This window comes from Lepisma saccharinum, chromosome 8 (genome assembly GCF_977018435.1).
Source record: "Lepisma saccharinum chromosome 8, izLepSacc3.1, whole genome shotgun sequence".
NCBI classification, from domain to species: domain Eukaryota; kingdom Metazoa; phylum Arthropoda; class Insecta; order Zygentoma; family Lepismatidae; genus Lepisma; species Lepisma saccharinum.
In genome coordinates this window covers 12,444,806-12,457,218 of record NC_139236.1, presented here as the reverse complement: position 1 = coordinate 12,457,218, position 12,413 = coordinate 12,444,806, and the positions used below count along the sequence as shown (strand labels likewise).

The following is a 12,413-nucleotide window of genomic DNA, read 5'->3' as shown; positions in this document are numbered from 1 at the left end:
GGTGCCGAAAACTATACAAGCAATTTGAAGCGTTTTTTTTAAATAATCGATTTACATAAAACAAAATTAACAAAAATGATTTAAAAAAAATATAAATCATGATTTTTATCCGCCCTGATTGTAAGCATTATTAATTAATGATATATATTCTCAGTTTGCAGATAAATAATTCTAAAAATGTTCTACATAAAACTGTACTGTCCGTGAGTTCAGGCCCCAGAGCCTCGCTTCAGTCTGCCAAATGCAGTCCAGGATGCATTAATAGATTCAGCTTCAGGTTTATCTTAACTAGCCTTTTGGTAGTTCGCTTCGCTCATACTAAAGCCATTTACGTACTTCTGAGTCACATCAAAATCTGTACTTATTAATACTACTTCAAAACAATTCTTCTGAAGTGCTGTATTAACAACCCTCTGAATTCTGTATAAACTGTACTCAATACGGAATAGTAATGCAATGTAAGCAGAATAAATAATGCCAAATGCACATTTCAAAATGAAAGGACGAGTTTGTATTATTAAGTCTTCTTTGCTACAGCTAAGAAACAACAGATTGTTACTGTAGAGAAATGAGATGTACTCAAGGCAAAATTCATAATATTTTATGGAAACCTTACGGAACGACAGTTGTTATTTGCAAGCAAAAATTATAGAGAAACGTAAGTTTAGAAAAGTTTAGAAAATAATCATTTTCTGAAACATGAGGTGAGGGTTACAAGATCTATTTTCGCTCCGGATGTAGCAATCACTAGTTAGAAATCTCAATTTACATACTGCATGTCAATTTCACAACTTTCCTATCAGATGAAAACGTTTTAAAAATTCGATGTAAAGCAATGCTACAATGCTACATACATACACATTCACACACGCACAAATAGAGACGCGCGCGCTTGTGTGTACGTATACATACATACATGCACATATATACATACATACATACAAACACACATATATATATTAGGGCTGAGCCGATAGCGATACCTATACCGATGTATCGGTAAGTATCAGTTGATGTTTTTGCACCCATACTGGCAGATACCATTGTTTTTGAGTCGCTAGAAGCGCGGCCAAAACCAAAATTTGTTCCGAAAAATTGTTGTGCATTTGTTAAATGAACCTGTACTCAAGTTTCCATGAAGAGCAAGTACGTGACACAAAGATCCAAACCCAGATCCAACTCACGTGAAGGGTAACGTGAAATTATCTTCATAGGAGTTCGCTGCTTCTGTTTAGTTCTCATCGAAGTCTACCAGGCATTGTTCGTACAGATGCGGTCTCGTGTAACAATAAGCCCAATGAGATTCCGAAAGCCAACGATGCACCTGCGGGAAATCCTTCGACTGTCTTGGGTGTTACCGGACATCTCTCTCTTTAGAGACTTACCGCAGTCAAAATGGCCATCGCCCACGAAAGTGGTGGACGTTAACGTAGTACATAGCATTTTCCTGGAAATTCAAATATCTGGTCTAATCCCACCTTTACTTTCCAATTTGAGACTTTTGTTTGTCCCAACCTGGATAACTGGATTTTAACAGGCGTTTCCGCACAAGGAACGTGGCAAAGTAATATTTTTCTTTGAACGACAGATGATGGTACTTACTTTCTTGGTTTGGATTTCCTTCCATGCCAAGCGATAGAACTAAGCATTTATTGTTTTTAGAAATCATTTGCTGAAAGTATATAATGGGTGTCCCATATGTAATAGCGCAAACTGACACAGGTGAAAGTACACGATAATAACAATTACATTGTTTGTAAACGTTGTCCTAGTTGGTAAAATGCTAATAATGTGTGCGAATATGTTGTTACAAGCCGTCATTGATTGCATGTTGTAAACACCGAGTGATTTACTCCTTGCGCGGAGATTCACAAATATCCATTCCCAGACCAGAATTCGAATCCGTGACCACTGGCTTCGTAGTGCGATGTGCTAACTACTACGCCAGAGGGGGCGGGGGTGCGGCGACTGTAAAGTTGAGATGCATCGTTTTGGTAGGTTAATTTATGCATCGCCCCTCGTCAGAAATGCATCTGTATAAAACATAATAATAATAATTACACACACTCACACCCCTATGGGTTTCAGCAGGAAATCACTGACATGGAACGCCAATTTCAGGAACGTTTGAGCACAACAGAGATGGCGGATTTCTGTTGGATGAGGATTCAAGAGCAAGTCTAGTTATCGGAGCTTCCATGCGAAATGGTAGAAACGGACATAGAAGAAGTATGTTTGACCAATGACATTTCGAATCTATCATGAAAATTTACGTTCTTTTGGAAGAAAAATTTAACTGTTAGCATACGCAAATAGCGAATGTGTATATAGATATTTGAAATATTTTTTTTATTAATTTGTGAAAAAATTCGACGTGATGGGAGAAAATGGATTATTCGTAATCAGCATCCTAGAATTATGTTAATTCACCTCTCGTTTCCAGAACTTCATTTGGTAAAGCAGTGTAAGCAGTTTGTATACCGTCGTAACAGGAGTATTTTAAGTTCATATATTGAGTTTTCCTTTCAAATGATATTTCAGAATTCAGATGAGGGTGTAATACATTAATAGGAGGAGACGATTGAAACGTGCTAGCCTTAATTGAATGATTTATTGATTTGGTGTTTTAAGTCCACTTTATGCACAGAAAGGCTAATCGGGACTGGACCTACAGTTTAATGTGGGATCAGAACAACTATGTTCCTCCATTGGGCTAGTATTAAATATTATATTGTAAAATATAATTGAAATTTGATTTGAGTGTAATTATCCTTAAGGAAAGTATTTTGAATAATTAGTTCTAAGGCATGTACACATTCCCATCGCTCTGATTTATTTACATAAAATATGTCGTTTGTCTGGTTATTTTTATGTGTCAAAATAATTCTATTAGATAGAATATTTGTGCAATACGTCATACTCTGCATGATCTTATTACTTTTGTTAGGCTTGGTTTATAATATATGAAAACCAAATTTGATATTATTGGTTAATTAATTTAAATTAAATAGTATTTTATGTGATAGATTATAAGTACAATGAAAGATTTAGTTAAATATGTGAAATAATAATTTCAATGATAGGAAATTGAATATTAAATTCAAATTAGGTGTTCTTCTTTTCCGAAAGATGTGGGTAGGAGTAATAAATTATTTTTAAATTTAAAGTGGCACAGGACAAAGGAGCACGATTTCCACCCTTTCTTGTTCTCAACCCAAATTTCCCCAGTCGTTCTTCGTTCTTGTACGATATTTTTATTCATCATGGTAAAATGAAGAAACAGATTTAGGAGATTTGCACAACGGGAAGAATAGGTTACTAAAAAAGTGTGACACACTGCAATTTAATTTCTGAATGCTGAAAATGCAATATCTGTTAGTGTGAGAATCACTAACCGGAGCGTCGGTGAGTTCCTGAAGCCTCGTGACGGGCGCGTGCCCATTCTTGCGGCGGAGGAGAACATAGACCCTCACGACGTCCGGGCAGCAGCGCAGCAGCTTCTCCACCAGGACCTTCCCCACGAAGCCAGTGGCGCCCGTCACCAGGACGCTGCGGCCCCGGAAGAAGTGTGAGATCCTCGTTGGCTGGCTTCCGATCTGCACAGGAAGAGAAGCATTTTAAAAGCAAGTTAAACGAAGACGGAAGATTTAGCAGGAAGGAAAGAGTGGGCAAGCCAGGAGGTGATGGGAGGGATAGCTTCACACAGAATTTGCAGAAAGTTAGGGCTACAGTCCAGGGTACGTAGGCTCAGAAGAAAATGCAGGAAACAAACTTATTACAATGAGAAAGTGTCTATCGTGGATATGATCAGTACGAAGCTCACTAATGTTATTGTGAACGATACAAAGGGCTCAGGGTATTTGATTAAAATTATCAACACACTTCCACCGAAATTCTGGAACGTGGCTGAAGGAAATGGTCTTGTCAATGATATTATTAATAAACTACCATTCGAATTACATATCCCAGGTTATCAAAATTGTGGTCCTGGCACAAAACTTGAGAAACGAATACAGGGAGAATATCAAGGTGTGAATCCCCTGGATGCAGCATGCAAACAGCATGACATCGCTTAGAATAGGAGCACAGATCTCGATGCTAGACACGAAGCAGATAACATTTTAGAAAATGCAGCCCTCGGCCATATTGCCAGTAAAAATGCATCGTTTGGTGAACGTGTAGCAGCTCTGCGAACCACCATTGCAATGAATACGAAAGGAAAATTAGGATAAGGCTTATAATTATAAATACCCTAAAAAGTATGAAACCAAAAGGCTTTGTCTATCAAGTGCGTTACGATAATCTAAAATATTTGAATTCTTTTAATTCTGTTCTTACTAAAAGGCAGCACGAGAAGAAACAACAATGCGTGCTCAAAGGATATGGAATGTAATTATTACTAAGCACACCCCAATTAATACACTTGCAGATATTAGGAAAAACTGACATATTTGAGGATTTATTTTTAGTATCCCTGCTATCCAGCTTTGGTTACTGTGGGAAATTGAGCAAATCAGAGTGCTGCTATTGCCAAAGCGGTCATTGATGCGAAGAATAATATAGCTGAGTTGGCAGAACAGAAACATCATAATTTGGATATGGAGAAAAAAATAGGTTGTGGCGTGAAATTCGAAGCATTGAGAAAATTAAGAAGAAGAAAAACCACTTACGAACGAACACATTAAAAGTTTAGTTAAAATATTTAAGATTCAATATTTCGGATGTGTTTTCATGTCTGATTCTCTGCTTCAAAATTGTTTCTTATTCCAAGAATGCGGTGTGGTGAATTTGGATGTATCTAAAAATGTCGGTACGCACTGGATCTGCTTTTATAAGCAAAGCAATATTGCTTTCATTTTTTTAATTCTTTGATGGGGAGCCACCGTTAGAATTAGTAAACTATTTAACCCATTCCAGCACTTATTAGAACAACGAACGCATTCAAAGCATCGATCAAATTACCTGTGGTCATATCTGCGTATTGTTACTTGCATTGTTATCTAAAATACACAACATCACATTACAGGATTTTCAAAACGGAGCGTGGTACGTAAAACATGCGAGTCTTTCATCTCTCGAGCAAAACGTCGGTCTTGAAACTCAAACCGCACGTAGATATTATTTATTCGAAATATGTCGCTTTGAGAGCTTTCTACAGCATGTACCGCATTCCGAATGTGACTTCGTACAATAATACCATCATTGTGGCTAACGAGAATATTATTACTCCTCCTGGGCAATATAATGTATCCACATTGCAAGCTGAACTTTCCAGGAGCGTAATGCTTTCTATAAATTCGGTAACGCACAGAGTGGAGATTGTATCCACGAACGATTTGATTTGATTTGATTTGCTTTATTTTACTTCGCATTTTGTGCCACTTTTGGCTAATTTGATAAGATTTGGATGAAATTGATGAATGGACACTCACAAATATCCATGCCCAGGCCAGGATTCGAACCCGGGACCCCTGCCGTCGTAGAGCGATGTGCTAACCACTCCGCCACAGGGGCCGGCTATCCACGCACGAAGTGGATCTATCTATCTTATATAGGTGAACTTTTAGTACTTCTGAATAATAGTAAATTGTATGTAGGCATTAAGTACGTACATCGGCACCTTCATTTCAAAATTTCTAGCTATTGAAACATTAAATATTCACCGCAATGTAGCGAAAGGTATGATTATCAAAGCAAAAGAAAATGCAATTGACAGTCACAATTAAACAGGCACCCTTGATACATTTAATCCAAGTTCCGAGTCTATGGAACCCATCATCTATTGTCCAGCTCCACCAGCTATTTTCCTGTTTCACACGATAAAATTATGACGTATAAATAGCAGTTACCAACGAGAAAAGTGAAGTTGTTGATTTTGTTGGTGCCACCACCTCAGCTGTGATATAAATCAATGTATAAAAATAAGCATGGATCATATTGAAAGTTACGAGTTGCAATATATGCGTCCGAATAGGAGGACGTTTGCTAATCTTAATGAACCAAACAGAGAAGTAGAGATAGATGTAGATATCGGAGATGCTTTCATTCATCCGTACAGAGCAGATCTTACATAGAATTTGATGCGGTTAAAAAATATAGTGGTGAAGAATATCCTTCTAATGCAAATTTAAAACGTAGACGTTCCTGCTGCACCCCCAAAACCGTAAGTAAACCATGTCGTGACGTCATCGATGGGAACATGGCCGCTGTGGTGACGTTGTATAACAGTAATGACGTCACTACTATCTAATCATTTCATTAGAGGATAAGGAGTGCGGAAGAAAGTTTAAACGTCCGGCAGCCATATTGTTCTTTTTTTCCTGTTTGTGAAAGGAAGCAGAATGTTTTGGTGTCGTGGAAGACCTTATTTAGCAGTAGTTTCAGCTATATATTATAAGTACCTATATGTACAAGCTCGTCGTTTTAAATTACTAATCCCATGCATGTGATCATTGGCCCTATATGCGACCATCGTCATTTTGTAGGTATCGTATGGATGTCTTCCATCGTATGGATGTCTTCCAAATTCAGATTGTTTATAGATACAGAATTCTTGCGTAAAACGTTCCTATACGGCTTTATCGCGGCATATTTTAGACTCATAAACGTTCGATGGGTTATTAAAAAAACATTACGATTAAAAACGATGGTTGGCTTGACCTGCGATACAACCCTCCATCCCATTTTTTTTGGTCGTGATTCTCTTATCTCTTTGTTGGCCGTTTTCAAAACTAATTTTCGTAGTACCCGGGAAAGAAGAAACGTGTATTTACCTAGTTGTATAGGTTGTACGAGGTATCGTTCAGTAATGGCTATTCCAGACTTCAAAGGTGGTCTTGTGTTTTTTCTCACACTTTTCAGATGCATTGTTCCTTGATTAATGAACCTTCAAATCGATAAATTTCATTCCGTTGTTAATTTTTAATTCAACGGTTGAATTATGCGTAGAATTTTTTGTCAGTTGTTCGATATTTCTCCGGTACCATATTTAATAGGTAGCTCTTTGGGGGTCCTTGACCCACTGAACCCTCTCGAGAATTATGTTGGATTTCTTTTTAATCTACAGATTTCGATGTTTTTCGTAATATAAAATTCGTTCCAGCACGGAGATATTTGATCCCAAAATATGGCCCGCGTAGGTTAAAACCTGCAATTTCGGAGTACTTTCGCCGCTTTTTGTTAGTGAAAACTGTTTGTATGCACAGTAAAATAGCAAAATAACACGCCGAAAATAACTTGTCAGTACCAAACCTTGCAATCCTAACCAACTACACAAAATTGTATCTGCTGTTGTGGAAAGTCGTTTTGGGTGCTATGTTCACTAGCACGAAGTGTTGGTGTTGTGCTTCATTTCTGTTTTTCAATACCACGTACGTGTGAATCAGAACTCTAAAGTAACTATGGTCAATAGTGGCTCATTATTGAAGACGTGGAAAATAGGAAATAGGAACTTTCTTTTTCCTGCCGCTGGAACTTTATCTGGCCTGACATCAGCCATGATGGGACTACGGACGTCCGACGATCAACGACCGCGAGGTAAGCAATCCACTCTCGGTTACTCTAACCTCTTGTGCTTCGTGCTCTTGTGCGGTGACATCCATTTCAACCCGGGTTCCTCCCAAGGGAATGATGCTGTTTTTTCCTTGTATTACCAGAACGTGCAAAGTATAAAAAACAAACTTTCTGACATTCACTTAAGCGAGCTACTGCAATATGACTGCTTAGTTTTCACCGAAACTTGGCTAAACGACACGGTGATGGATAGTGAATTTCCATTTTTAAAGCATTTAAATGTATTTAGAAATGACCGTGCAAGTCGTCGTGGTGGAGGAGTGATGATCTGCGTTAAAGTTAAACAGAATTGTAAGATACGAAGAGACCTAATCAAGGACTGAAATTATTTGGATATAACTCAATTTAAAAAAAAACAAAAAAAAACTGCTCGTTGGATCGTATTATCGCCCACATAAGAACTCTCATATTTCCATCCTCGAAGCATGCAGGGATTCGGTATTAGCAGCAATGACAAGTGGAGATATTATGTTATTTGGTGATTTCAACCTGTCCATCAATTGGGAAAAACCAAATACGGGAACTATAAACTGCCAAAATGATCAGTGGTTTATTGACACGTTCATTCACGGAATAGGATTAAACCAGTTCAACTTGAATAAGTTGTTCAACTGGTGACAGCAACCTTGACTATGTACTGGCAACCCTGCCTAATATGCAGGCAACTACAGGAAAAAATCTTCCAACCTCCGACCATGACTCACTCGACGTCACAACGCACCTGCCTACCATGAAGAAATTTAAGGAATACGTCAAGCAGAACCAAACCCCCTACCACCTATGGCGAAAAGCTCCATGGAATGTCATCCAGCATGCGATCAATGCCTACCCTTGTTTTTTGTTGATGGAAGAGGAAGTGAACGAATCCGTTGAGAACTTTGTTGAAATTCTGCATGCCACGATAAAGGACTTCGTGCCCACTGCGAGACCGAGATCTACCAAATACCCCGTCTGGTTCGACAGAGAAGTTCTCTTTGCGTTAAAAAATTAAAAAAAAAACATGCTTGGTACCTATGGAAGCAGCACCCTAATGTTCACACTCACGGTACCTATTATGACATCACACGTCATTCAAAATACCTAGTCAGAAAAAAATATAGTGAACTTATAAATAACATAACAACCGAATGTACTACAAACCCTATAGATTCTTCACATTACTAAATTCAAGAAAACAAAGCCCACGTATACCTAAAGAAATTGTTCATAATACTGCTTTTGAATGTTTTTTTTTTATCAGAACTTCTCACCTCCCTCAGTTTCCGACTTTCTCCCCCACTTAAATGCTGTCTGTCCTCACACACTATCTTCAATCAAAACATCCCCCGAGGAAGTAAAATACCTTCTCGCTTCATTGGCCCTCTACCGGTTCCTAGGTCCAGATGATATCCCCACAATATTCCTACGTAAAACTGCTGACTCCTTGGCTCTTCCTCTGTCTGCCTTACTCAACAAATGTTTTTCTAAGGGTGTGTTTCCGAAAAACTTCAAACGTTCCAACATTGTGCCCATTCACAAATCTGGAGATAAAAAATGTGTAAAATCCTATAGACCAACCTCACTTCTATCGCCACTATCAATTATTTGTGAAAAAAATCATGAAAAACAGGTTACTTCAGTTTACGTCACCATATACCAACACAGCACAACATGGTTTCCTTCCAGGCAGCTCTTGCTTAACAAATATTTCCGTCTTACTTTCGCATGCTGCCAGAGCTATTGATAATAACTCCCAACTTGACACTATATATTTGGACATTTCGAAAGCTTTTGACAGAATTAATCATAAATTTCTTCTTCATAAATTATCATCCAGATTTAACATCCATGGCAAATTTCTCTCTTTACTCTAGGACTACCTCCATGAGCGTGAACAACGTGTTGTTCTTTCAGGTACCTCTTCTAACTTTCTTCCCGTCTTGTCTGGAGTTCCCCAGGGGAGTGTCTTAGGCCCACTCCTATTCCTTCTGTACATGGATAACCTCCCTGAAAAACTGTCCTCTCTCCCTATCAATATACTTTTGTTTGCGGATGATTCTAAACTCTTTAAGGAGATCTCATCGCATCATGACATGATGATTCTTTAAAATACTCTCACAGAACTTGTTAAGTAGTGTCGTCAGTGGAATTTAGAACTAAACCCTCAGAAATGCTCTTTCCTTAATTATTCCCTAAAATGAATAAAGTGGTGTCTACTTATTCTATTGAAAACAATCCAATCCAAAACGTTTGCACCCATGGATGAAAAACTCACTTTTAATTATCATATTATAGCTACCACTAAAAAAGCCATGCACCTTCTCGGTCTTCTATACAGATTTAGCGAAACTCAAAACCCATCATCTCTTGCTTTATTGTTTAAATCTATCATCTCGCCCATCCTAGAATACTGTTCCCCAATTTGGACAATGACATCAAAAACCAATCTCACCAGAATAGATTCTGTTCTCAGTTTCTTTCTTGCAATTGTTCGCCATAGAATACCTTCCTTCCGACATGTATCCAAATCAGACACCATAGCTGCTCTGAATATTCACACTCAATCCTTTCGTCGTGATCTAGCTGACATGAAATTTTTATACAAGATAATAAAGGTAAAAAAAAAGTAAAGTGCTCCCCTCTGCTTAGCACCACGCCATGAAGGCGTATAGGGGGTGTGGGGGTAACGCCCTACACTTTCTTGAGCCGGTCATGAGTGGGGGTGATGTGATCAGCATCACGCCCCTGACCGCCTTTACCCCCCAGGGTTTCCCCCAGGTACCCATGTCATTCGACGCTGGGTGGGCTATCCCTTCTACAACGCTCCTTGTTTTACATGCTCCCAGAAATCTACAACGAACGTCCCCTGAATGTAGATATTTTCCTTCCAGAACGTATTTTTTGTATATTACTGACCAAGAACATGTAAACCTATCCCATCTTGTTATTGTTTTTATCTTTTGTTATTTTTTGTTTCTATTTTATGTTGTTCCAGTGTAAAATGTATCTGAAACTCTGAGTAAATAAATAAATAAAGATATTTCATTTTATCAAGGGGTACAGAGGGTCAAGGGTACCGCTATTTGTTGATCAGGTCTGCAAACGAGTTGTGTAACAATTTTTGCAAGTTTTACTAGAAGTAAAGGGTAATTTAATGGATCGTTATTTACGGGCGTTAATTTGAAGTTTGGAGAATGTGAACAGTGCAGATTAAGTCATTGTCAGAAATTATGCTGTGGAAAAAACTTTCTCAAGCTATCATGCTTCTAAGGTCCAAGTTCATATTGTTAAATTCCGGATAAATCTTGGGATGTGGTAATTTTTACGTTTTTTTTACAGATCACATTATGGAGTTGTCCAATCATCCATAATCCCATATTCTGCTTTAGTTTATTAACTGAAATTCTGCCTCTGCAATAATTTCGTTTAACACTGTCATTTTCTGTGCGAATACAATGTCTAGAATGACCACAACAAAAGACTTTCAGCCAAAATCCTTAATGTGCGAGTAGTATGCACAGGACATGCGGTTCTCTGCAGGTCCTTTTTCTATGGTCCCACTGCATCAGTAACAGTGGTCATGTGTTTTGACGAGGCTAGGATTGTTAAGAATGTTAATTTGTCCCAGGCCTTGATATATTAAGCTCTTGTGTTTTGCCAAACCGTATGTTGGAAAACCCATTAAGTAACTTCAGCATTGCAATGATCCCTACAAATGCTTACTTGATTATGTCCTGCAAGGTAAATTGAATTGTTACTAACTTTAGCATATTTCTCAGTACTGCTACGTAACCATAGGAAAATATTTTAACCAATTAAGATGGAAACAAAGTAAATATGACCCACAAGCAAGATTGGTTCTAAGTCTCAATTATAATTGTTTTAAAGCACGGCCTATTTTGCTTTGTCCAGTTCCTACTGTGGTGACCTTTTTAACTGAACTTTTAATACATAACAATAATCTAAAGTTATTCAGTGAGAATGGAATTACATTGTGTTTTTTCATGTTGCAGGTTTTTTTCCCCCCTTACCACTGGAAGATGACTCACCAACGGAACACTGCAGGAGACTTGTCGAGGGATCTATTCCAACATCTATTGTGCATAGGACGGTACGTGCTTGTTTTTATGATTCTCGAAGACAGTTTATCGTTCATTAAACTTCTGCATGTGCAATTTAACACGAAAAGCTGTTTTTCTAAGGGCAATGCACACGGTGCAGTGCCGGATCTATAAACCGCCAAGAAACACAGAGCAGGGGGGGGGGGATAAGGAAACCTGTAGAGGGGTCCTTGCCTGTTACATACTCAAGTAGGTTTACAATAAGCGTAGTATATTGTACAGCTTTTGTCCCACACTCAATCCAGTCTTTGAAAGTTAGATCACAGTCTCATGGACCTCGCAACATTCCATAATCAACTAAACCAAATATATATTCTGTCAAAAAAGTACCGGGAATTGTTAAATAAAACCCACAATTTTAATTTATTCATCAATATTTATTTTGTCGCCTTCAAAGTAGGCCCCATTTGATGCAACACACATATGCCAGAATTTTTTCCTGTCTTGGAAACACTTTTTATAGGCGCTTTCAAGTACGACCTTCAGTTCCTTCCACCAATTTTGCTTTATGGCTTCAATCCAGTCCAAACGGGTACCCCGGAGAGGCAAGTTTAGTTTTGGGAACATAAGGAAGTCACACGGGGCCAGATCTGGTGAATACCGTGGATGATCGATGGTATTTATTGTGTTTTTGGCCTTAAATTGGGTTACAACAGTCGCTCTATGCGATGGCGCATTATCTTCGTGTAGAATCCGCGAATTGTTCTTCCACAAATTTGGCCGTTTCTGACGGATTTTCTC

At 38.3% G+C, this 12,413-nt stretch overlaps 1 protein-coding gene across 1 annotated transcript in view; it reads right to left on the bottom strand.

Moving 5' to 3' along the window:
• LOC145991665 (fatty acyl-CoA reductase 1-like) overlaps window positions 1-6,867 on the bottom strand; it is a 118,471-nt gene extending 111,604 nt beyond the window's left edge. The window contains exons 1-2 of the mRNA XM_083127730.1: window positions 6,853-6,867; window positions 3,396-3,596 (exon numbers count right to left, since the gene is read on the bottom strand). Of these exons, the coding sequence (XP_082983856.1) occupies window positions 3,396-3,596; window positions 6,853-6,867 (216 nt within the window). The remainder of the gene's footprint in view (window positions 1-3,395; window positions 3,597-6,852) is intronic.
• Between the last annotated feature and the right edge of the window lie 5,546 nt (window positions 6,868-12,413).